Source organism: Anolis carolinensis, unplaced genomic scaffold, assembly GCF_035594765.1.
Source record: "Anolis carolinensis isolate JA03-04 unplaced genomic scaffold, rAnoCar3.1.pri scaffold_7, whole genome shotgun sequence".
Taxonomy (NCBI): Eukaryota; Metazoa; Chordata; class Lepidosauria; order Squamata; family Dactyloidae; genus Anolis; species Anolis carolinensis.
This window is the reverse complement of record NW_026943818.1, coordinates 14,733,975-14,759,402: the sequence shown is the minus strand read 5'-3', so window position 1 is coordinate 14,759,402 and position 25,428 is coordinate 14,733,975. Positions and strand designations below refer to the sequence as shown.

At 42.3% G+C, this 25,428-nt stretch overlaps 1 protein-coding gene across 1 annotated transcript in view; it reads right to left on the bottom strand.

Moving 5' to 3' along the window:
• prrc2b (proline rich coiled-coil 2B) overlaps nt 1–25,428 on the bottom strand; it is a 63,338-nt gene that overhangs the window by 6,899 nt on the left and 31,011 nt on the right. Inside the window, 14 exon segments of the mRNA XM_062959025.1 lie at nt 419–516; nt 2,016–2,244; nt 3,534–3,638; nt 5,617–5,817; nt 7,794–8,006; nt 9,662–9,744; nt 10,924–11,065; nt 13,812–13,984; nt 14,072–14,211; nt 14,803–15,140; nt 15,142–16,618; nt 19,040–19,214; nt 21,348–21,621; nt 23,837–24,036. Of these exon segments, the coding sequence (XP_062815095.1) occupies nt 419–516; nt 2,016–2,244; nt 3,534–3,638; nt 5,617–5,817; nt 7,794–8,006; nt 9,662–9,744; nt 10,924–11,065; nt 13,812–13,984; nt 14,072–14,211; nt 14,803–15,140; nt 15,142–16,618; nt 19,040–19,214; nt 21,348–21,621; nt 23,837–24,036 (3,848 nt within the window).

Sequence of the window (25,428 nt, the reverse complement as noted above, 5' to 3'; positions counted from 1 at the left end):
AGAGACAGTTCAGCAGATTAGAAGCCTCTTGAGCGCAGCAGTAGAGCCAATGGCTTCAACTATTTACAAGAACAGAGCCAAGCTTAGACTGACTTATATTGAGGAAAGTGAAGAGCCTATCTACATATCTATCTCTCAGGAGACATCTTGCCTCTCTCCATGCTCACAGTTCAGCAGATTAGAAGCCTCTTGAGCGCAGCAGTAGAGCCAATGGCTTCAACTATTTACAAGAACAGAGCCAAGCTTTAAAAACTATTGAAAGGACTAATAGGGCCTAGCTATATTCTCTCTCTCGCTCGTGAGACATCTTGCCTCTCTCCATGCTCACAGGAGAAGAAAATGAAGGACCGGGGAATAAAAAGGCTCAGTCTAACGAACAGGAGAGGGAGAGAGAGAGGCCGAGGGGGGCCTGGCCTACCTGTTGGTAGCTCTGCTGCTGCGGGATGGCCTGGGGCAGGAGGCGGGGCTGGCTGGCAAAGACGTGGCCGTCCAGGTACAACGGGGGGATGTGGCTTCCTGGAAGTAAAGGCAAAAGACAGGCAAGGCGTCAAGGGGAGCGTGTATATATGTGTGTGTGTGTGGGTGTATATACATATACTTATACCTATCTATCTATATATATACATATAAAATGTACTGATCACGCGTCTTGTTGTCACCCCCCCCCTTGGCCTCTCAGCCACAGAATCCTCTTCAAGGCCCTTTAGAAAGGGCTCGGCAGGATCCATTGAGAGAAACACATCACTGAGGCCAAAGGGAGGGCAAGGCGGACGCCTCAATGGGATTACGCTAGCGTCACAAGGCCCGCTTGGGTCACTTTTGACACCGTTGGAGCTGAGAGCCAGCCACATTTGGGGCCCCGGACCCTCATTAGCAAGCTGGAAGTTATTGCATGTCTGCACTCAGGAGTTGGTTGCCATGGAGAAGTGGGTGGAGCCAACTGCTGTTTTGTTGGAGAAGTGCAGGTTTAAAAAAGAAAGCAGTTAGTCTGTGCTCTGACGAGGCACAGGGAAGACTGATCCTCAGTTGAAGGAATCAGGGAGGCTCAATTGCTTATTTTTCAGTCAGTTTAAAATAAGTTTGGTGACTTATTTTAAGGTAGTCTGTGTCCTGATAAGGAACAGAGATTCTGTGATTGCATATCACAGGGTGACTGTAGTTTAAAACCAGTAGAGAAAGAAGTGACATTTTAGGAAGTTTGAATCACCTCATTCTAATTTTGCAACTGTTAATCAAAGTGCCTCTAAGGAGAAACGTTATTGTAACCATGAAGCTCTGTGCCTGAATAAACTTGTTATTGTTCTTCAAACATCTCAGCCTCTATCATATATATTACCATCAAGAGTAAACAACAAGAAGAAAGAAAAACAAAATTATAAAATTATAAAGACTTCATATTTGGTGGCAGCATTTAATTATTAAACATGTTTACATTTGGTGGCAGCGGTTATAATATATATATTATATATATATATATATATATATTAAAAACATCTTCACAGGGAGATATAAGATACATCCATTTCCTTATGGCATCCTTTCAGATATTATTATTATTATTATTATTATTATTATTATTATTATTATTATTACTATTATTATCTATATATATAAAAATGTAATGTTCGTTTTACTATGGAGTAAACAACAAAACCACTGAACCAAATCACACCAAATCTGGCCACAAAAGACACAGTCATCCAATCTGTCTTTCAATAAAAAACCTAGAAAAATAAAGTCCAAATTACAGAGGATGAGGAAGAGCCGTTCTCCCCCTGGCTGCCAGTCAGAAGGGTAGGCCCCGCCCCCTTTAGGCCCCACCCCCTTTGTGTCATATCAACCCCCTCAGCCACAATGGCACCTGGGGGACAGGCAGGGTTCATTCGGAACAGCACTCTGAAAACAGGGGAATTCCAGACATGAAACAATCAGGGCCAATTAACACCTCCCAACAAAAGATTCCCCCAGGGAGGAAGCAGCCAGTTTTTGACACGCCTGCTGGAAAGGGAGCCTACCTGGCATGGAGGCGGAGGGGGCCACGGAGGCCACGGGGGGCATGGCGGGCATGGAGACCCCCCCGAAGGAGCTGTAACTGACCCCCCCGTTGGAGGGCCCCCCCACGCCCGAGGGGGGCTGCAGGCCAGAGCCGCCGCCATTGACGCCGCCGTTGACGCTGCTGCCCACGGGGGAGCTCTGCTCTGGCAAACCGGGGGAGTTCTCCCAGGCCTTGCGGGCAGACTCCATCTGCAGGGAAGAGAAGGACCACGTCAGGACAAGGGGATCTCAGGGTGGGAAGAGGCATTATTATTATTATTGTTATTAATAATAAAATATTTATTATTATTATTATAAATATTATTTATTATCATTTATTATAAAATATTTTATTATTATTATTATTATTATTATTATTATTCTCAGTTGGAAGAGACCACATGGGCCATCCAGTCCAATCCCTTTTGCAACACAGGAAGATAGAATTACTATTATATTTTTATCCATTATTATTATTATTATTCTCAGTAGGAAGAGACCACATGGGCCATCCAGTCCAATCCCTTTTGCAACACAGGAAGATAGAATTACTATTACATTTTTATCCATTATTATTATTATTATTATTCTCAGTTGGAAGAGACCACATGGGCCATCCAGTCCAATCCCTTTTGCAACACAGGAAGATAGAATTACTATTATATTTTTATCCATTATTATTATTATTATTCTCAGTTGGAAGAGACCACATGGGCCATCCAGTCCAATCCCTTTTGCAACACAGGAAAATAGAATTACTATCATATTATTATCCATTATTATTATTATTAGAATTAGCATTACAGTATATTTATTATTATTCATTATTATTATTATTATTATTATTATTATTATTATTATTATTTACTTACTTACTTACTTACTTACCTCAATAGGCCATCCATTCCATCCCCCTTTTTCCAGGTAGGAAGACAGAATTACTTTTATATTATTATCCCTTATTATCCCTTATTATAATAATAATAATTATTATTATTATTATTATTATTATTATTATTATTATTATTATTATACACTCAGTTGGAAGGGACTCCCAAAGGTCATCCAGTCCAAACACCTTTTTTCCAGGCAGGTAGAATTACTATGTTATTCACCCTTATTATAGATTGTTGTTGTTGTTATTATTATTAGACTCAGAGTTGGAAGAGAGCCCAAGAAGCCATCCAATCCAAACCCCTTCTGCCAGGCAGGAAGATCGAATTACTATTATATCATCCATTATTATTATTATTATTATTATTATTATTATTATTATTATTATTATTTTATTGTTTAATCTTTGCGTAATTGTGGCACTTAATATTTGCCAAAATTGGAAGCCGTTCTGAGTCCCCTTTGGAGTGAGACAGAGCGAGGTAGAAATAAAGTAAATAAATAATAATAATAGATTTGTAAGGGACCTCCAAAGGCTATCCAGGACAGAGAGCTCTTTCTTTGATTGTTTGGCTGTCAATCAATGTCAATCAATAACAACGTACCTTGAGGGTGAGGTCCGCCGTCGGGAAAGACATGGGGTTCAAGCCGATGCAGCGCTGGAGGTGGTGCTCCCGGCGGAGGACTGGGAGGGACTGGGCCAAACTGGCCTAAAACAGACACAAACCACATTAATTCAAGTGCCTTAGACACATCAACTTTCCCCATGTTTTGAGGATAAAACCAATTAGGAAAATATCATGAGAAAATATCATATAAATATTAGAATATATAATGTAAGAAAATATAATAATTAAACATATATTAGTAAATATAACTAATTATAAGAATATAAGTAAATATACTGTATATACTCGAATATAAGCCTAGTTTTTCAGCCCCTTTTTTAAATACAGGAAAACAATACATGTAATAATAGAGTAAAATAATAAATGTAATAATACCAATAATAATAGAGAAAAATAACAAATGTACCCTATATTCTCAAGTATAAGCTGACCCAAATATAAGCCAAATATAAGCCAAATATAAGGCTTTTGGAGAGTAACTATTTTATATTCCTTTTCACTCCGAATTTTAACTTTCTCACCCCGAGTTTTAACTTAATATTCATGTGGACTGCCCTTGTTTTTATTGTTTCCTTGATTTATATTGTGATGGATATTTCATTTATTGTATTGTTCACTGTGTTGTGAAGTGTTGTTTTTATATGCTGTTTATTTTGTATTGTTCTGGGCATGGCCCCATGTAAGCCACCCCGAGTCCCCGTTGGGGAGATGGTGGCGGGGTATAAATAAAGTTTTATTATTATTATTATTAACCAGGACCCTCGCCTGAGTATAAGCCCAGGGGGGCTTTTTCAGTCTTAAAAAAAGGGCTGAAAAACTAGGCTTATACTCGAGTATATACAGCAGGGGTCCCCAAACTAAGGCCCGGGGGCCGGATGCGGCCCTCCAGGGTCATTTACCTGGCCCCCGCCCTCAGTTTTACAATATAATATTTTTATATCAGTTTTAATAATATAATATATTGTATATACATATAATATTGATAAAAATATTATGTTATACAATATAATACTAATAATAATACCATATAGTAATATTAATTATATGTTATATATTACATATACAGTAATATTACAGTATAGTGGTATCGTTCAATATAGTAATATATAATGCTAACTAGCTGTGCCCGGCCACGCATTGCTGTGGCGAAGTCTGGTGGTATGGGAAATAAAGTATTGAGGAATTGGTGGTAGTTAAGGTAAAGGTTCCCCTGGGCTGAGTGGGTTGCTAGGGGACCAAGTGAACAGAGCTTAGCCTTCTAACTGGCAGCAATTGGATAAAAACAATTATTCCTCTCCCTCTAATTAGGACTTTATTTTTCTTATCTTTTTGTTGTATCAACCTAGAGGCATGGATGAGGGGTTGCGCTGTCAATTTTCGAGGTTTTGGGGTGTTTACTTTTGTTGTTTTGTCCGCTGCCGTGATGCCATCACTCTTTTATATATATAGATATTGTGCTATGCTAATAATATAATATATTGTATGTACATACAGCTGCTCTGAGTCCCCTTTGGGGTGAGAAGGTTGGGATATAAATGTAGCAGATAAAGGTAGTAAATAAGTAATTAATTAATTTTAGACTTAGGCTCGCCCAAAGTCTGAAATGACTTGAAGTCACACAACAACAATCCTAATTAACTTGACTATCTCATTGGCCAGTAGCAGGCCCACACTTTCCATTGAAATCCTGATAGGTTTGTGTTGGTTAAAATTGTTTTCATTTTTAAATATTGTATTGTTTTTTTCATTGTTATTGTTGTATTGCACTACAAATAAGACATGTTTGTATTCTTTTTTCAAATGATAATTCGGCCCCTCAACAGTCTGAAGGATTGTGGACCGGCCCTCTGCTTTAAAAGTTTGGGGACCCCTGATATACAGTATGTCTTTTGTGGCCAAATTTGGTGTGATTGGGTTCCGTGGTTTTGTTGTTTACTCAGTCCTACAAACGTACATTACATTTTTATAGCTATAGATGGTCCCTCCCGCAGAAACAAAGCGTTGGCAGTCCATGTTTTGATGATAGAACCAATTAGGAACTAATGAAGAGGCCACTCACTTTGGGGCTGACCCCGAACTCAATGGGGGGCACGGGGAGGACGGGGTCCACGTGGATCTCCACCCCGTTCCCGGAGGGCAGGCTGCCCCCTCCTTCCAGGCGCTCGGCCCCTTCGGAGCCCTTCCGGTTCTTCAGGGAGCGTTCGTTGCCGATCGGGCCCGGCTTGTGGTCCTTGCTCTGGCCCAGGCCCGGATCCGGATCCTGAAAGACACACACAGAGGGTCTTGATTGGGGCAGAGAGAAGGGGGCTGGACTGGGATGGCCCCCGGGGGCCCCTTCCAACTCTAGGATTCGAGAGTTCTACAGTAAATAGAGTTTCATATTTTATTTTATATTGTTTTGTATCTGATTTTGCTGTAAGCCGCCCCGAGTCCCCTTTGGGGGAGATGGAGGCGGGATATAAACAAACTTATTATTATTATTATTATTATTATTATTATTATTATTATTATTATTAAATAAATAATAAAAATAATAATAGATTTGGAAGGGACCTTAAATATCCATTCTCTCAATCATATCTATGGCTAGATGGGCATCTGTCGGGAGGGATCGGATTGTGCTTTCCCTGCATAAATGACAGAAATGGGGTTGGACTGGGATGGCTATTGAGGGTCCCTACCAACTCTAGGATTCTATTATGTATCATCTTAAATATATATCTCTCAATTGTATCTAAAGCTACCTACCCTGTTTCCCTGAAAATAAGACATCCCCAGAAAATAAGACCTAGTAGAGGTTTTGCTGAATTGCTAAATATAAGGCCTCCCCTGAAAGTAAGACCTAGCAAAGTTTTGTTTGGAAGCATGCAGCATCGGTAAATGTACATACCATAGATTGTTGTACATGGAAATAAAGGTACCCTGTTTCCCCTAAAATAAGACATCCCTAGAAAATAAGACCTAGTAGAGGTTTTGATGAATTGCTAAATATAAGGCCTCCCCCAAAAGTAAGACCTAGCAAAGTACAGTATATAATAAATGTTCATTTTTTTGCTCAACAATAAATGTGAATTCTTCTTCATGGAAAAATAAGACATCCCCTGAAAATAAGACCTAGCACATCTTTGGGAGCAAAAATTAATATGAGACACTGTCTTATTTTCGGGGAAACACGGTATTTATAGCTGGACGGCCATCTGTTGGGAGGGATCGGGTTGTGCTTTCCCTGCATAACGGCCAAAATGGGGTCGGATTGGGATGGCCTTTCCAACTTTAGGATTCTGTGATATAACTTAAATATATATTTCTCTCCATCATATCTATGGCTGGGCAGTCATCTCTTGGGAGGGATCGGATTGTGCTTTTCCTGCATAATGGCCGAAATGGGGTTGGGCTGGGATGGCCATTGGGGGTCCCTACCAACTCTAGGATTCTATTGGATATATTCTTAAATATCTAATATAATATATATTATATAATAATATATAAAATATAATAATTAAATATAATATCAATAATAATAGTAATATAACGAAATATAATCATATAGGTAAATATAATAACTAAATATAAGAATATAAGAAAATATAGTAAGTAAATATAACATTGTAAGAAAATATAATAAAATATAATATTAATAACTATAAGAAAACATAAAATGTAAATAAATATCAGTAAATAATATAAATATAAGTAGAAAATATAATAATGTCAATAAATATAACCATAATATAGGAAAATATAATAATATAATAATTTATCTAGGCTTTATTGTATATATTCTTAAATATCCCTCTCTCAATCATATCTATGGCCAGATGGCCATCTGTCAGGAGGGATCGGATTGTGCCTTCCCTGCATAAATGACAGAAATGAGGTTGGACTGGGATGGCCATTTGGGGGTCCCTACCAACTCTAGGATTCTATTGTATATATTCTTAAATATCTAATATAATATATATTATATAACAATATATATAAATATAATAATATATATAAATATAATAATTAAATATAATATCAATAATAAAAGTAAATATAACAAAATATAATCATATAGGTAAATATAATCACTAAATATAAGAATATAAGAAAATATAGTAAGTAAATATAACATTGTAAGCAGGGAAATGTATGATATTTATGGCTAGCTAAGTCTGGAGATGGGCTAGTCTGGATGGCCTTCAGGAGCCCCTCCTGCACCCGTCACTGCCACTCTCCCCGGGGAGGGGTTACCTTCTTCTCGGCCGGCTTGGACCCGCCTTCCTTGTGCCCATCGGGGGTCTTGGGCTCGGCCAGGCCCGGCCCGGCCCCGTCCTCGGGCTTGAGGGCGCCGTAAGGGGAGCTGCGCTGGGACGAGGTGGCCGAGGACTCCCGGGACTCGGCGCTCAGGTCGATGCCGCTGTCGCCTTGGCTGCCCTTGAAGCCTTGCGGCTGCTGCTGCTGATGCTGCGGGGGGAGAAGAAGCCGGAGGGTCACCCCGAGGGGAGTGAAAAAGGAAAGGCCCCATCAAACCACAGACAAAAAATGGCCATCTAGACCAGGGGTCCCCAAACTAAGGCCCGGGGGCCGGATGCGGCCCTCCAAGGTCATTTACCTGGCCCCCGCTCTCAGTTTTATAATATAATATTTTTATATCAGTTTTAATAATATAATATATTGTATATACATATTATATTGATAATAATATTATGTTATACAATATAATACTAATAATAATACCATATAATAATATTAATTATATGTTATATATTACATATTATATAATAGTATAGTGGTATAGTTCAATATAATATTATATAATGCTAATATTGTGCTATGCTAATAATATAATATATTGCATGTACATACAGCTGCTCTGAATCCCCTTCTGGGTGAGAAGGGTGGGATATAAATGTAGTAAATAAATGCAGTAAATAAATAATTAATTTTAGACTTAGGCTCGTCCAAAGTCTGAAATGACTTGAAGGCACACAACAACAACAATCCTAATTAACGTGACTATTTCATTGGCCAGTAGCAGGCCCACACTTTCCATTGAAATCCTGATAGGTTTATGTTGGTTAAAATTGTTTTCATTTTTAAATATTGTATTGTTCTTTTGTCATTGTTGTTGTTGTTGCACTACAAATAAGACATGTGCAGTATGCATACGAATTTGTTTGTATTTTTTTCCAAATGATAATTTGGCCTCTCAACAGTCTGAAGGATTGTGGACCGGCCCTCTGCTTAAAAAGTTTGAGGACCCCTGATCTAGACTCTGCTTTATTATTATTAATATTACTACAGAATCATAGGATTCTAGAGATGGAAGGGATCCCCAAATGACACCCAATCCAACCTCCTTCTGCCATAAAATAAAATTTTATTTTATCATCATCATCATCATCATCATCATCATTATTATTATTATTATTAAGGAACTTTCCATGTTTTGTTGTGCCAGCTGTCAGCTCTAGTTTGTAGTGCAGTTTTCTTGTACTGATGATGATGATGATTATTATTATTATTAATATTACTACAGAATCATAGGATTCTAGAGATGGAAGGGATCCCCAAATGACACCCAATCCAACTTCCTTCTGCCATAAAATAAAATTTTATTTTATCATCATCATCATCATCATTATTATTATTAAGCAACTTTCCATGTTTTGTTGTGCCAGCTGTCAGCTCTAGTTTGTAGTGCGGTTTTCTTGTACTGATGATGATGATGATTATTATTATTAATATTACTACAGAATCATAGGATTCTAGAGATGGAAGGGATCCCCAAATGACACCCAATCCAACTTCCTTCTGCCATAAAATAAAATTTTATTTTATTATCATCATCATCATAATGATCATCATCATCATCATCATCATATTATTATTATTATTATTATTATTATTATTATTATTATTATTATTATTATTATTATGGAACTTTCCATGTTTAGTTGTGCCAGCTGTCAGCTCTACTTTGTAGTGCAGTTTTCTTGTACCGATTATTATTATTATTATTATTATTATTATAGAATCATAGGATCCTAGAGATATTAAAATTAATCGGTTTAATAACCTATAAACCGATTAAAAACTCATGGCAATGGGCCGCTTACCTCGTTGGGGTTGGATTCGGTGCTGTTGAAGGTGCCGGTGGGTTTGCTCCAAGAATCGGTCGCAGACGACGGAACTGAAAGGGCTGTTGGGAATTAATATTATTAATTAATAATTAATTAAATAAATTATTATTATGATGATGATTCCGGATACCTCCTAGACAGTATATCAATCTAATTAATATGGGGCCGGGCTGTGGCGCAGCTGGCTAGTAACCAGCTGCAATAAATCACTACTCACTGAGAGGTCATGAGTTCGAAGCCCGGGTCGGGTTAAGCCTCCGACCATTAATAGCCCCGGCTTGCTGTTGACCTATGCAGCCCCGAAAGACAGTTGCACCTGTCAATTAGGGAAATTTAGGGATGCTTTATGCGGGAGGCTAATTTACAACACCATAAAACTGCCAGCAAAACACCAGGAAAGGAATGAGGAAGTACAGCCACTACTGGACGGTGAAGCAACAGCTCCCCCTGTGGCCGGAATCGTGAAGCTGGAAAAATGTTAAAAATGCCTCTGAGTCTGTCTAATGTATGTTGTTTGTCTGTTGGCATTGAATGTTTGCCCTATATGTGTTCATTGTAATCCGCCCTGAGTCCCCTTCGGGGTGAGAAAGAAGGGCGGAATATAAATACTGTAAATAAATAAATAAATAAATAAAAACGTAATGTTTGTTTTACTATGGAGTAAACAACAAAACCACTGAATAACAATAACAATATAATAAAATCACCATCATCCATTACTAACAATATTTACAACTAATTTACAACACCATAAAACTGCCAGCAAAACACCAGGAAAGGAATGAGGAAGTACAGCCACTACTGGACGGTGAAGCAACAGCTCCCCCTGTGGCCGGAATCGTGAAGCTGGAAAAATGTTAAAAATGCCTCTGAGTCTGTCTAATGCATGTTGTTTGTCTGTTGGCATTGAATGTTTGCCATATATGTGTTCATTGTAATCCGCCCTGAGTCCCCTTCGGGGTGAGAAAGAAGGGCGGAATATAAATACTGTAAATAAATAATAAATAAATAAATATATAAATAAATAAAAATGTAATGTTTGTTTTACTATGGAGTAAACAACAAAACCACTGAATAACAATAACAATATAATAAAATCATCATCATCCATTACTAACAATATTCTTGAGCAAAAACTAGAGCAAAATGTTCTATAGCAGGATTTTGGCAATTTCATAAATTTTCCCATGTTTTGATAACAGGAACAACAATCCGGGTGTGAGGGTTAGGGGACTCACCGGGGCCGTTGGTCTCCCAGATCTCGGTCCCGAGGCTGCTTCCGGCGACGGGCATCTCTCCCTGTTCGAGGCACAGGCCGCCCTGCTTCTTGGCAAAACGCGGCGGGATGCGGGACTGGAGGGCGCGGCCTTTGGGCGGGGGCTGCGGGACAGACAGGAGGTGAGGTGTCTGACAGGAATGTGAGGCCGGGATGGAACGCTTTTGATCCCACACACGCACACACACAGATACCACCACTTAATAAAGATGTTTTGTGAGAGATGATGTTAATTAATGATTTGTTGGATTATCTTCTTCGCTGCCACCAATGGAGACGTCAGGCAGATGGTACTGGTTCTTATAAGCTTTTTCTATTTGTTCCACTTCAGGTGTTGATGTTACTTAACTTAATATGAGAGTATGACAGAGGCTTAATTAGAATAAAATCAAAACAAGTTTATTGCAGGTACAGAGCTTGATGGTTTCAGATAACTTATTAAAGGCACTTCGCTTAATGGTTACAAACGGTTATAAGGTGGTTAAACTTTCAAAAATACTTCTTTCTTTAAGTTACACTAAACCCTGATCCTACTGGATCCCCTGGGATTAATGTTCTCTAATCCACAGGCTCTATAAAAGACCCTAGACAAATCACCTAATTTACCTAGTCTGGTCCAACCTAAATCTGACTCAAATCTTCCTATTTAAGCCAGCCTGATTCTCCACACAAGAATCAGATCCTTCTCTGTGACTAGAGAATCACAGACTCCTAAAATAAATCCTTTTACTTTAGGCCTGACTCAAATTCTTCTGAGTCACCCTGATTCTCCACCTGAGAATCAGTTCCTTCTCTGTGACTAGAGAATCACAGACTCCTAAAATAAATCCTTTTACTTTAGGCCTGACTCAAATTCTTCTGAGTCACCCTGATTCTCCACCTGAGAATCAGTTCCTTCACTGTGAATGGAAATCACAGACTCCTGGGTTTTAAAATATTCCCCCTTTTCCTTTCCAGGCGGCGGTTGGCTCCGCCCCTGTTGCTATGGTAACCTGTTCTAGCACTCTAAGATGGCTACCTTCCCCCATACATATTGTCAACTTAAATACTCACCATTTTAAACTTAGCCAAACCTGGCTGTATAAACAAAATCAAATACACATATCATCTATAAACAAAATATAATTATACACTTCTTCACAATCCCCAGGATTAATTCCCTCGCTGCTTGCAAGCCTGGCCGCTTTCTACCTTGCGGAATCCTTGGCTGGCCAGGATGAATAGTCTCGGTGTGGCAGGTATGAATGCTGCAATGAGGCACCTTGGTTAGCATTGAATGGCCTTTGCAGCTTCAAAGCCTGCCTGCTTCCTGCCTGGGGAAATCCTTTGTTGGCCCTGATGGTTTCCTTTCTGGAATTCCCACTTTCCCCGCTTTCAGAGTGTTGCTCTTTATTTACTGTCCTGGTTTTTAGAGATGATAGTGTTCTGTATTATTACTAGCTGTGCCCGGCCACGCGTTGCTGTGGCAAAGTGGTGGTGGTATTGGTTAAAAATTGTGTAATTTTTATTTGACGTTATTTGTATTTTTTAAATAAATTTTATTGTAAGTTATCTTTTTATTATATTTTATTATTTTCTTGTATTATTTTTAGTTATTTTCTGTTATAGTACAGTAGAGTCTCACTTATCCAACATAAACGGGCTGGCAGAACGTTGGATAAGCAAATATGTTGGATAATAAGGAGAGATTAAGGAGAAGCCTATTAAACATCAAATTAGGTTATGATTTTACAAATTGAGCACCAAAACATCATGTTATACAACAAATTTGACAGAAAAAGTAGTTCAATATGCAGTAATGCTATGTAGTAATTACTGTATTTACAAATTTAGCACTAAAATATCACGATGTATTGAAAATACTGACTAAAAAAATGCGTTGGATCATCCAGAACGTTGGATAAGCGAGTGTTGGATAAGTGAGACTCTACTGTATTTTATTGTATTAATTTTTAGTGTTTTTAATTATTTTTTAGTGTTTTTTATTTTTTTTTATTGGGTTGCTAGGAGACCAAGTTGGAGGAGCTTAGCCTTCTAACTGGCAGCAATTGGATAAAAGCAATTATTCCTCTCTCTCTAATTAGGACTTTATTTTTCTTTTCTTTTTGTTGTATCAACCTAGAGGCGTGGATGATGGGTTGTGTTGTCAAATTTCGAGGTTGGGGGGCCTGTAGTTTTGTTGTTTTGTGGGTCGCCGTGATGCCATCACTCTTTTATATATATATAGATACCACAGTAATTGTTATACCACCCACCCTTCTTTCTTTTCAGAAGAGCCTGAAAACCTGGCTCTTCCAGAAGGCCTTTGATGATTGATCCTTGTAGGATCGACTTACTTGCCTACTAAGCAATAGACCCTCAGGTATGCTTTCTCAGGATTACACTTAGCACTTTAATTACTACACCTGCGGTGTAATTACCCCTCCCTGATGACTTGACATTTTTTCTGCACTTTGGCCCAGATCTCTTGATCCAACTCACGATTTTAACATTATTTTGTACATTGAATTTTTATGACTGTTTTATCCATGTTGATGTTTTATTGTCGGCTGATTTGTTTATTGTTTTTGTTTGATTTTGTGCTGTTGTGTCCGGGCATAGCCCCATGTAAGCCGCCCCGAGTCCCTTTGGGGAGATGGGGCGGCGTATAAGAATAAAGTTATTATTATTAGTACTAGAAGTTATTATTATTTACAATCTTATATTATCTGCTTAGAACTGCTTAGAATTAATTTTAAAATTTAGGTCATGGGGACTAAATTATACAAATCCGCAAGGAAAGAACCAAGTTTTTAATTCCAAGCCAGGCCAGGAAGGGCCCCTGGTCCCGGGGTCTGGGCTGGGCGTTACCTGTGCGGCCTGCTCCTTCTTGCGCCGCTCCTCCTCCAGCAAGCGCCGCTGCTTCTTGGTCAGGACCTCGATGAAGCCCTCGCCGGCCACGGGGAGCCCCATCTCGGCCTCCGCCGCCGCCGCCTCCTCCTCCTCCTCCGCAGGGCCCGAGAGGCGGCTGTCCATCAGGCCGCCTGCGGGAAAAGGGGGGGAGGTCACCGGGGAAGGGCGAGACCCTCTCCCGAGCCCCTCCCTGGCGCAAAGGGTACTCCGCGACTCACTTCCGTAGCCGAGCTCAAAGGGCGAGGAGGCGGCCTCCCCTTTCTCCGGCTCCGGCTTCTTTCCCGCTCCGTCGGCGTGAGAGCTGTAGAGGGAATGGCTGCTCCCAGAGCCACCGGCCTCCAGGCCTTCCTCGGGAGATCTAGGGAAGGAACAGAGGGACGAGAGCCATGGTTAGGAGCCAGCTGCAATGAATCACAACTCATGAGTTCAAAGCCCAGGTCGGATTGAGTGCTCGTTGTTGACCTAAGCAACCCGAAAGACAGTTGCATCTGTCAAGTAGGAAATTTAGGTACCACTTATAAAGTGGGGAGGCAAATTTAACTAATTTACGACATTGGAATGAGGAAGTGCCATCACAGTGGATGATGAAGCACAATCGAACATCCCCTCAGGAGAAGGTTAAATTGCATCTGCGTCTGTCTCTGTTCTATGTGTTTATGGGCATTGAATGTTTGCCCTAGATGTATATCATGTGATCCGCCCTGAGTCCCCTTCGGGGTGAGAAAGAAGGGCGGCATATAAATACTGTAAATAAAATAAAATAAAAATATTGAAAACATTGACTACAAAAATGCCTTGGATAATCCAGAACCTTGGATAAGCGAGTCTTGGATAAGTGAGACTCTACTGTATTTTGGACTACAACCGGTAGTCGCAGTTGTGGGGGTCAATGGGAGCGGCAGCCCCAAACATTCAGAGTCAGAAAGAGAGAGAGAGGAAGCGCCTTTACCTCCGTCCCCTCGCTTGGAGGGCTCCGTTCTGCTGAGCCTCGTACCGAGGGGCCCCTCCGCCCGCGCTGCCTCGGACCGCTTTCTCCCCGAACCCGGCCGGGTCCGCCTTCCGGCTCTGCCGATCGGCCAAAGGCCTCTGGCTGGAGAAGCTCCGCTTGGCCAGCTCCCTCTTCTCCGGGAGCCCCCCGTCCAGCATGGCCTCGCCCTCCGAGGGGCCCCCGTTGCGCCGGTCCCTCCGCTCGCTGAAGTCGCTGCTCTCGGAGGCCGTCTCCCACTCCTCGTTGGCGTGGTCGGAGGAGTTCTGTCCCGAGAGCTCCGGGGAGCGCTGGGCGGGGGGGGCCGCTCCGATCGGCTGCTGTCCCTCGGGCAGACCACTGCCCGCCCCCGACGTTGCCGCCTTCTTCGGGGCTCCACTGCCCCACGGACTCGCGCTCCTGCCTCAGGCGCCGGAAGCGGGGGGGCTTGTCCTGGCGGGGGGGCCTCCTCCGGCGGAAGGGGCGGTTCTCCCCGTTCTCGGGGTCCCCGCCGTAATCCTCCGGGAAGTAGTGCCGCTTTTCGAGGGGGTCCTCCTCCCCAAAGGAGCGCTGGCCATAGTAGTCCCTCTCCGCGTGGCCCCTCCAGGCCCCAAAGCCGTCCGAGGGCATGCCGTTGCCGTGGCCATACTCCTGCCACCCTCGGCCCTCTTTGGCCACAAAGCCCCGCCGGCCGTAGCCGGAGTTGCTCAACCGCGGGGGCAGCGACCGGCCAAACGCCCGCTGCGGGACCCTCGCTTTGGGGTCTCCGTCGTCCGGATAGATCTTGTTGGAGCGCCAGGAGTCGTGGGCGTCCCCCTTCTTGAGCCCGGCCGCGCCCTCTTCCGCCTCGGCCCCGTTCTCGGTGCCCCGCTGCCGGCGCCGCTTGGGCAGCTCCTCGTACTCAGAGCCCTCGCTGTGGGTCTCGCTGGCGATGCGGCGACGTGGCTTCCCTCGCGGGAACTCCTCCTCCGCCCCCACCAAGGGGTTGATCTCCTTCAAAGGCCGGGCCCGGCCGCTCCTCGGGGCGCTGGGGAGGGCGGGAGCGGCCCGGTTGACGCCGACATTCGCGGCCGCGCTGCCCCGCCCCCCTCTGAAGGCAAACTCCCTGAAGCCGCGGCCTCGGCCTCGGCCCCTCCCGCCAAAGGCCTGCTCCTCGTCAATGAAGATCCAGTTGCTCCTCTTCGTGGGGGGCAAATCCCCAGGCTCCCGGGACGGATTCCTCTCGCTCTTCTCCTCCTCGTCTTCCTCCTCTTCCTCCTCTTCCCGGGAAGGGCCTTTCTCCTCCAAGCGATAGTTGGGAACCGGAGGCAAAGCGGCAGGGTCTCGATCTCGGTTGTCGTCCACTTTCGGGACCGGCGGCGCCTTTTCCTTGGCTTCTTCTACTTCTGCCGACTTCACCTTCTCCAGCTCTTTCTCCTTCTCCTCCACTTTGAGCGCCTTCAGCACCGGCTTCTTGATGGGGCCGGATCGGCGGGCCCTTCCTGTCGTTTCGGGGGCCCACCTGGTTTCGGCAGCAGCAGGCGGTTTCTCTGCAGGTTTTGCCTCCTCGTCCTCTTCCTCCTTCGACGATGACCCGGCCGCTTCGGAGGCCTTCGCGTACGGACCGGCGTCCCAGCCGTTACACTCCGGTTTCTTCCCAGGCTCCATCGGGTTGCGTTCTTGCGACGAGAAGCCACGGTCCTGGCTCAAGTGCCGGGAGGCAGAAGCGACACAGCTCTCAAAACCGGCCTTTCTGTCAAAGGCGTGCAAATAGTCCTCTGGATCCTCAAAAAGGTCCCTCTGGGCCCGGAAGTTGTCGTTCCTGCACAGAAAAGGAAATCAAGGAAGCTGCTGAGACCCGAAACAAAAGGGACTGACCCCCCGCCCCCTTTTGTCCCATTTTTTTAAATAAATTTTTATTGGTGCTTTTCAACATAAAGTTAAAATAGAAAAAAAAATATTACAGCAAGTGGAAGAAGAAAGAGAGAGAGAGGTAAAAAAAAATAATAATAGCAATAATAATAGGGAAAAAAAGAAAACAAAACACACAAATACAGTAGAGTCTCACGTATCCAAGCTAAACGGGCCGGCAGAAGCTTGGATAAGCGAATATATTGGACAATAAGGAGGGATTAAGGAAAAGCCTATTAACATCACATTAGGTTATGATTTTACAAATTAAGCACCAAAACATCATGTTATACAACAAATTTGACAGAAAAAGTAGTTCAATATGCAGTAATGTTATGTTGTAATGACTGTATTTACGAATTTAGCACCAAAATATCACGATATATTGAAAACATTGACTACAAAAATGGCTTGGTTTATCCAGAGGCTTGGATAAGCGAGGCTTGGATAAGTGAGACTCTACTGTAACATAAAATTGACTTCCATCTTATACACAGCGTCTTGCATAAAGAAATTTTATTATTTATTTATTTATTTACTACATTTATCTGCCGCCCTTCTCACTCCAAAGGGGACTCAGAGCGGCTTACAAATTACATTCACATACATTATATTATTGGCATAGTACAATACTAGCATTAAATTACTATATTGTACTATATGATTACATTGTAATATTATTAGTAATATTACATTTAATATATAATATATAATTAATATTATTAAATTGTCTTATCATCAGTATTACATTGTAATTATATTATATTATATATATATATTATATTATAATATATTATATTGTATTTACCATCTTTTACTCCACCATGACACTCTAGTATCTCTATTTAACACATTGCCTATTGTTTACATACTCTTATGCTTTGCAGACTTTATCTACTATCTTAATTTAAATCATTATTCCGCCCTCTTTTGTCCCATTTCTAATTCAAACTTTTCAACGGAAAAAATGCATCAAGTTAAAAGACTGATGGGAAATATGCTTGGGGATGTTCTTGATTTTTGTTGTTGTTGTTGTTGTTGTCGGATTGTATGCAACGTGATGTGTTTGAGATATTGCAGAATGAGGAAAATGTGAGCTTGTACATTTGGATTGATAAATTAATAAAAACATTTTTTTTTAAAAAAAAAAAAAGGAAAAAATGCATCAAAACAATAGCTGTGCCCGGCCATGTGTTGCTGTGGCGAAGTGTGGTGGTATGGGAAATAAAGTATTGAGGAATTAGTGGTGGTTACCGTAGTACATGTTATTTCCTACAGTAGAGTCTCATTTATCCAACACTCGCTTATCCAACGTTCTGGATTATCCAAGGCATTTTTGTAGTCAATGTTTTCAATATATCGTGATATTTTGGTGCTACATTCGTAAATACAGTAATTACAACACAACATTACTGCGTATTGAACTACTTTTTCTGTCAAGTTTGTTGTATAACATGATGTTTTGGTGCTTAATTTGTAAAATCATAACCTAATTTGATGTTTAATAGGCTTTTCCTTAATCTCTCTTTATTATCCAACATATTCGCTTATCCAACCTTCTGCTGGCCCGTTTATGTTGGATAAGTGAGACTCTACTGTATTTGGGTGTGGCTTTCAACTGCATATGGTAAATGTTTTCTCCTAGACTTTGTTCATTTTTGATTCCAAAACGTAACCTACTTTCTGGATAGCCCTCATAGAGACATACATAGAGTGGGTCGGACTGGATGCCCATTGGGTGCCCCACCCAAATAGGATCCTATAACGGATATAGATACATACACAGAGGGGGTCAGACTAGATGCCCTTAATAATAATAATAATAATAATAATAATAATAATAATAATAATAATAACTTTATTTTTATATCCCATTCCATCTCCCCGAAGGGACTCGGAGCGGCTTACATGGGGCCATGCCCGACAACAATACAATAACAGCAATAAAACAATAAAACAAAATCGGCAATAAAACAATGTCACATCAATAAAAACATAACGTCAATAAACAGTTATAAAAGTCAGCGTACGGCATAAAATAGTTAAAAACTGGGGCTAAAAACACGGAGCTGGGCCAAGGGGAAAAACTTCAGCGTGGCAGAGGTAGTTTCATGATTTAAAAATCAATAAAGTGCGAGATAATCGTGGCCAGCCAACCTATTGTTAGATGAGCAGGAAAAACGACCCTATAATAATTAACCCTCGAAGGCTTTTTGGAAGAGCCAGGTCTTAAGGCTCTTCCGAAAGGAGAGTAGGGTAGGGGCCTGCCTGATCTCCCTCGGGTGCCACTGTCCAACTCTAGTAGGAGTCTTTGACTGGAGGTGTCACTCACCTGGGATGCAGCGTGCCCTCGGCCTGCTTGGGGCGCGGGAGAGGCCCCCCTTTGCTCTGGAGGGAGACGTAGTTCTCTGGGCCCCACGCCGGAGCTGCCGGGTCCTTCCTCTCCGCCTGCCCCTCCGGTCTCTCCGAGCCAAGGCTGCCGCTCATGGAGTCCTGCTTCAGAATCCCTACTCAAAAGAGAACACAGAGACAGGAAAACATCAAAACAGGATTGAGAAAAACCCAGAAGAGTGTCTTGTAGGGCTTTTTAGGGAGAGAGATGGCAAAGGAGATAAAGACATACAACAATCTAGCTTTGTTGCTGCGAGATTAACAACCGAGAAATCTTGGAAGGGGGAGAAAGAGTTACAGTAGAGTCTCACTTATCCAGCACTCACTTATCCAACGTTCTGGATTATCCAACGCATTTTTGTAGTCAATGTTTTCAATGCATTGTGATATTTTGGTGCTAAATTCGTAAATACAGGAATTACTACGTAGCATTACTGTGTATTGAACTACTTTTTCTGTCAAATTTGTTGTTAAACATGTTTTGGTGCTTAATTTGTAAAATCATAACCTAATTGGATGTGTAATAGGCTTTTCCTTAATCCCTCCTTATTATCCAGGATATTCGCTTATCCAAGCTTCTGCCGGCCCGTTTAGCTTGGATAAGTGAGACTCTACTGTACTGGTAGCCAAAACAGTAAATAAGAAGCTACACTCTGAAAACAGAGGAGTTCCAGACATGAATCAATCAGGGGCAGCTCACGACTCTGAACAAAGGATTCTCCCAGGCAGGAAGAAGTCTGGAACATGACCATACAGCCCTGTGATCCCGGCCATGAAAGCCTTCAACAACACAATAATAATAATATTATAATAACAACAACAACAACAACCTCACAACCTCAGAGGATGCCTGCCATAGATGTGGGCGAAATGTCAGGAGAGAATACTTCTGGAACATGGCCAGACAGCCCAGAAAACATACAACAACCCTGAGACCTCACAACCTCTGAGGATGCCTGCCATAGATGTGGGTGAAACGTCAGGAAAGAATGCTTCTGGAACATGGCCAGACAGCCTGGAAAACATACGACAACCCTGTGATCCTGGCCGCGAAAGCCTTCAACAACACAATAATAATAATAGCAACAACAACAACAACAACAACCTCACAACCTCTGAGGATGCCTGCCATAGATGTGGACGAAACGTCAGGAGAAAATACTTCTGGAATATGGCCAGACAGCCCGGAAAACATACAACAACCCTGAGATCTCACAACCTCTGAGGATGCCTGCCATAGATGTGGGTGAAACATCAGGAGAGAATGCTTCTGGAACATGGCCAGAAAGCCCGGAAAACATACAACAACCCTGTAATCCCGGCCACGAAAGCCTTCGACAACACAATAAGGGCTCTTATGGAGGAGGCCGAGCTCCAAGGCAGGATAGAAACGTCTTTATTTATTTATTTTGTGTCAAAAGCATTGCATAATAAATCTATATATATAAAAGAGTGATGGCATGACGGCGACCCACAAAACAACAAAACTACAGGCCCCCCAACCTCGAAATTTGACAACACAACCCATCATCCACGCCTCTAGGTTGATACAACAAAAAGAAAAGAAAAATAAAGTCCTAATTAGAGAGAGAGGAATAATTGCTTTTATCCAATTGCTGCCAGTTAGAAGGCTAAGCTCCTCCAACTTGGTCTCCTAGCAACCCAATAAAAAATAATAAAAACACTAAAAAATAATTAAAAACACTAAAAAATTAATACAATAAAATACAGTAGAGTCTCACTTATCCAACACTCGCTTATCCAACGTTCTGGATTATCCAACGCATTTTTGTAGTCAGTGTTTTCAATACATCGTGATATTTTAGTGCTAAATTCGTAAATACTACATAGCATTACTGCATATTGAACTACTTTTTCTGTCAAATTTGTTGTATAACATGATGTTTTGGTGCTTAATTTGTAAAATCATAACCTAATTTGATGTTTAATAGGCTTCTCCTTAATCTCTCCTTATTATCCAACATATTTGCTTATCCAACGTTCTGCCAGCCCGTTTATGTTGGATAAGTGAGACTCTACTGTACTATAACAGAAGATAACTAAAAATAATACAAGAAAATAATAAAATATAATAAAAAGATAACTTACAATAAAATTTATTTAAAAAATACAAATAACATCAAATAAAAATTACACAATTTTTAACCAATACCACCACCACTTTGCCACAGCAACGCGTGGCCGGGCACAGCTAGTATGTTTATAAATCAAGACTAAAAAGGCCATACCTGTTGGGTGATGGAGTGCGGAGGGGTAGAAATCCACGGCGGGGCGGGCCTGGCTCATGCGGGGGTCCATGTAGGAGGGCATCATCATCCAGCGGGGGTCAAAGCCCAGCATCTGCGGGGGCGGCGGGGGGAAGAAGGACCGCGGCTGCGAAGGGTGCGAGGAGGCGGAGGAAGAGGAGGCGGAAGAGGAGGAGGACGACGACGAGGGGGCTGCCGGGTAGACCTGTGAGGGCGAGGAGGACGGCGGCCAGCCCTGCATCTTGTACAGCTGGTCCTGCGCAGAGAGACACACAACGTAAACAAAGGAGTCAAATGTGGGACTGGCAATGCTTCTGCCAGGTGGATCTGTCATCAGTTGAGCCACCAAACTTAATAGGGGCTTCTCCCCAATGGTCCTCCATCTCCATCCTGGAAAGAAGAGACTACCCTAAAAAGAATGGGGTTGGACTCGATGGCCCATGGGGTCTCTTCCAACTCTGTTATTCGATTATTCCATTTGGGTGCCATAGAGAGGGTCCTCTCTTGGCCCAGTTCTGTTCAACATCTTAATTTATTATTATTATTATTATTATTATTATTATCAACACAACGACGTTGTATGGCACAGCAAACAAGATAGACATGCTGGATTTCGTTTCGCAAAACCACAAGTCGAACACTTCCCAAGTGTCTAGGACTGTGTGATGTATTTTCTGATGATGTGTGCAGATCCCAGTCAGGTGGCCTTTTGCAGTTGGCAGATGGTGATTTTGTCAATGTCTATTGTTTCCAAATGCCGGCTGAGATCTTTTGGCACGGCACCCAGTGTGCCCATCACCACCGGGACCACCTGCACTGGTTTCTGCCAGAGTCTTTGAAGTTCAATCTTGAGGTCCTGAGAGCGGCTGAGTTTTTCCTGTTGTTTTTCGTCAATGCGACTGTCACCTGGGATGGCAACATCAATGATCCAAACCTTGTTCTTTTCCACAACTGTGATGTCTGGTGTGTTGTGTTCCAGAACTTTGTCAGTCTGGATTCGGAAGTCCCACAGTATCTTTGCGTGCTTATTATTATTATTATTATTATTATTATTATTATTATTATTATTATTATTATTATTATTAATTCATACCCTGGCAGAATATGTAAAGGAAAGTGAAGAACCTGCTTTGATTGAAGTCAAAAATCAGAAACTCCTCAAAGCACAGCAGACAAAAAACCAGTACAAGAAGACTGCACTACAAACTAGAGCTGACAGCTGGCAAACCAGAGGCACAACTCTGTGGCCCAAATGATTCATTGGAACTTATGCTTATACAGTAGAGTCTCACTTATCCAAGCCTCACTTATCCAAGCTTCTGGATAATCCAAGCCATTTTTGTAGTCAATGTTTTCAATATATAATAATAATAATAATAATAATAATAATAATAATAATAATAATAATAATAATACTTTATTTATATACCGCCCTATCTCCCGGATGGGACTCAGGGCAGTTTCCAATCATAAAAACAACACAAACATTACATAACAAACATAATAACATATTATTAAGCAAAGTAAAAATACAATTACAGAAATAAATAATACTTACATGACCTGATCAAGGGGACGGGAACCATAAACCCAATATATTAAAATGTATCATTTTAAGTTAAAGAAATGTTGTGCAATATATTCAGGCCCAGAAATCGGCGGTATTCTAATGTAAAGATATCGTGATATTTTGGTGCTAAATTCGTAAATACAGTAATTACAACGTAACATTACTGCGTATTGAACTATTTTTTTCTGTCAAATTTGTTGTATAACATGATGTTTTGGTGCTTAATTTGTAAAATCATAACCTAATTTGATGTTAAATAGGCTTTTCCTTAATCCCTCCTTATTATCCAAGACATTCGCTTACCCAAGCTTCTGCCGGCCCGTTTCGCTTGGATAAGTGAGACTCAACTGTACTTGAGTATATATGGTACATTCACATTCCTTATTAATGACTCAAATCAGGCCAGGGCCAACTTTGGCCCGACCTCCAGGTGTTCTGGACTTCAATTATTTTATTTTATTTCAATTATTTATACCCCACCCTTCTCACCCGAGGGGACTCAGGGCGGCTTACAAGTGGCAATTGATGCCGTTACATTGATATACAATAAACTAAAATGATTAAAACAGTTAAAACAATCATAAAATAGTCATAAAATAGTCATAAAATACAATATACAAAGTTTAAAACAACGCAAAGTGCTTATGCCATTCATCCACCAGACCTTATACAAGAGCTGTAATTCAGAACGAGTCGAAGCCAACACATGCTTCAACTCTCACAATTCCTAACAAAGTGGCCTGACTTGGATGAAGGTTCAGAGGGAATACTGATCAAGTCTGCAGACAGGACCACCCAAACAACTGGCAAGAATGAAAGCAGAAGGTGCAACCGGCACCCCAAACGTGTGTCCCCGACTTGCCTGATACCTGGGAATGCCCTGGCGCAAGGTGAGGCTCACCTGCTGCTGCTGCTGCTGCTGTTGCCGCTGGAAGCGAGGGGGAAGCAGCTTGGAGAACTTGCTGAAATCCTGCCCGGGCGAGGCGGCCTCCCCGGTCTCCTCCTCGCTGCTGCTGCTCCGATGTGCCAACGCCCCAGCAGCCGGGGCCTCTTCTTCCCCGTAACTGGAAGAGGACTCCTGGGTGTGCAACTCCGGGTTCCCTGGGAAGAAACAAAAGCAGACGCTGAAATCTGTGGGCCGGATAAGGGACGAAACCCAGCTAGACGAAGAAATGTGAGTAGATCAATAGGTACGGCTCCGGCGGGAAGGTAACGGCGCTCCATGCAGTCATGCCAGTGGCCACATGACCTTGGAGGTGTCTATGGACAACGCCGGCTCTTCGGCTTAGAAATAGAGATGAGCACCAACCCCCAGAGTGTGAGTAGATCAATAGGTACCGCTCCAGCGGGAAGGTAACTGCGCTCCATGCAGTCCTGCCAGTGTCCACATGACCTTGGAGGTGTCTATGGACAACGCCGGCTCTTCGGCTTAGAAATGGAGATGAGCACCAACCCCCAGAGTGTGGGTAGATAAATAGGTACTGCTCTGGTGGGGCGGTAATGGCACTCCAGCTAGTCATGCCAGTGGCCACATGACCTTGGAGGTGTCTACGGACAACGCCGGCTCTTCGGCTTAGAAATGGAGATGAGCACCAACCCCCAGAGTGTGGGTAGATAAATAGGTACTGCTCCGGTGGGGCGGTAATGGCACTCCAGCTAATCATGCCAGTGGCCACATGAGCTTGGAGGTGTCTATGGACAACGCCGGCTCTTCGGCTTAGAAATGGAGATGAGCACCAACCCCCAGAGTGTGGGTAGATAAATAGGTACTGCTCCGGTGGGGCAGTAATGGCACTCCAGCTAGTCATGCCAGTGGCCACATGAGCTTGGAGGCGGCCAGGCTTTGAAGCAGCGATACTACTCTGTTCTATCGAAGCTGGCCAACTAAAGATTTCCCTAGGTAGCAAGCAGCCAGGCTTTGAAGCAGCAAGGCTATTCATTGCAATTCCAGCAATCCAAAAAACCATTCCCGTAGAACGCAAGGACCCAGCCTTCCAAGCAGCAAGTCTATTCTATTGCATTCTAACTCACCAAACAAGGATAGCCATAAAAAGAAAACAGCCAAGCTTTGAGACTGCAAGGCTATTCACTGCTATTCCACCTGGCCAACAAAGGATTCCCATACACCACAGCAATGCGTGGCCGGGCACAACTAGTGTAATCTAAAATACAATGACTAGCTGTGCCAGGCCACTCGTTGCTGTGGCGAAGTCTGTTGGTATGGGAAATAAACTATTGAGGAATTGGTGGTAGTTAAGGTAAAGGGTCAAGGTTTTCCTCTGACATTAAGTCCATTACAAATGGATTATAGAGCTGTGTGGAAGGGCCTTGAGTCTACACTGCCATATATTTCAGTGCAAATTAGATAATCTGTGGAAGAGGCCTAAGAGAGGCCTAAGTCTGCATGTCCCCTGGGCTGAGTTGGTTGCTAGGAGACCAAGTGGGCAGAGATTAGTCCTCTAACTGGCAGCAATTGGATAAAAACAATTATTC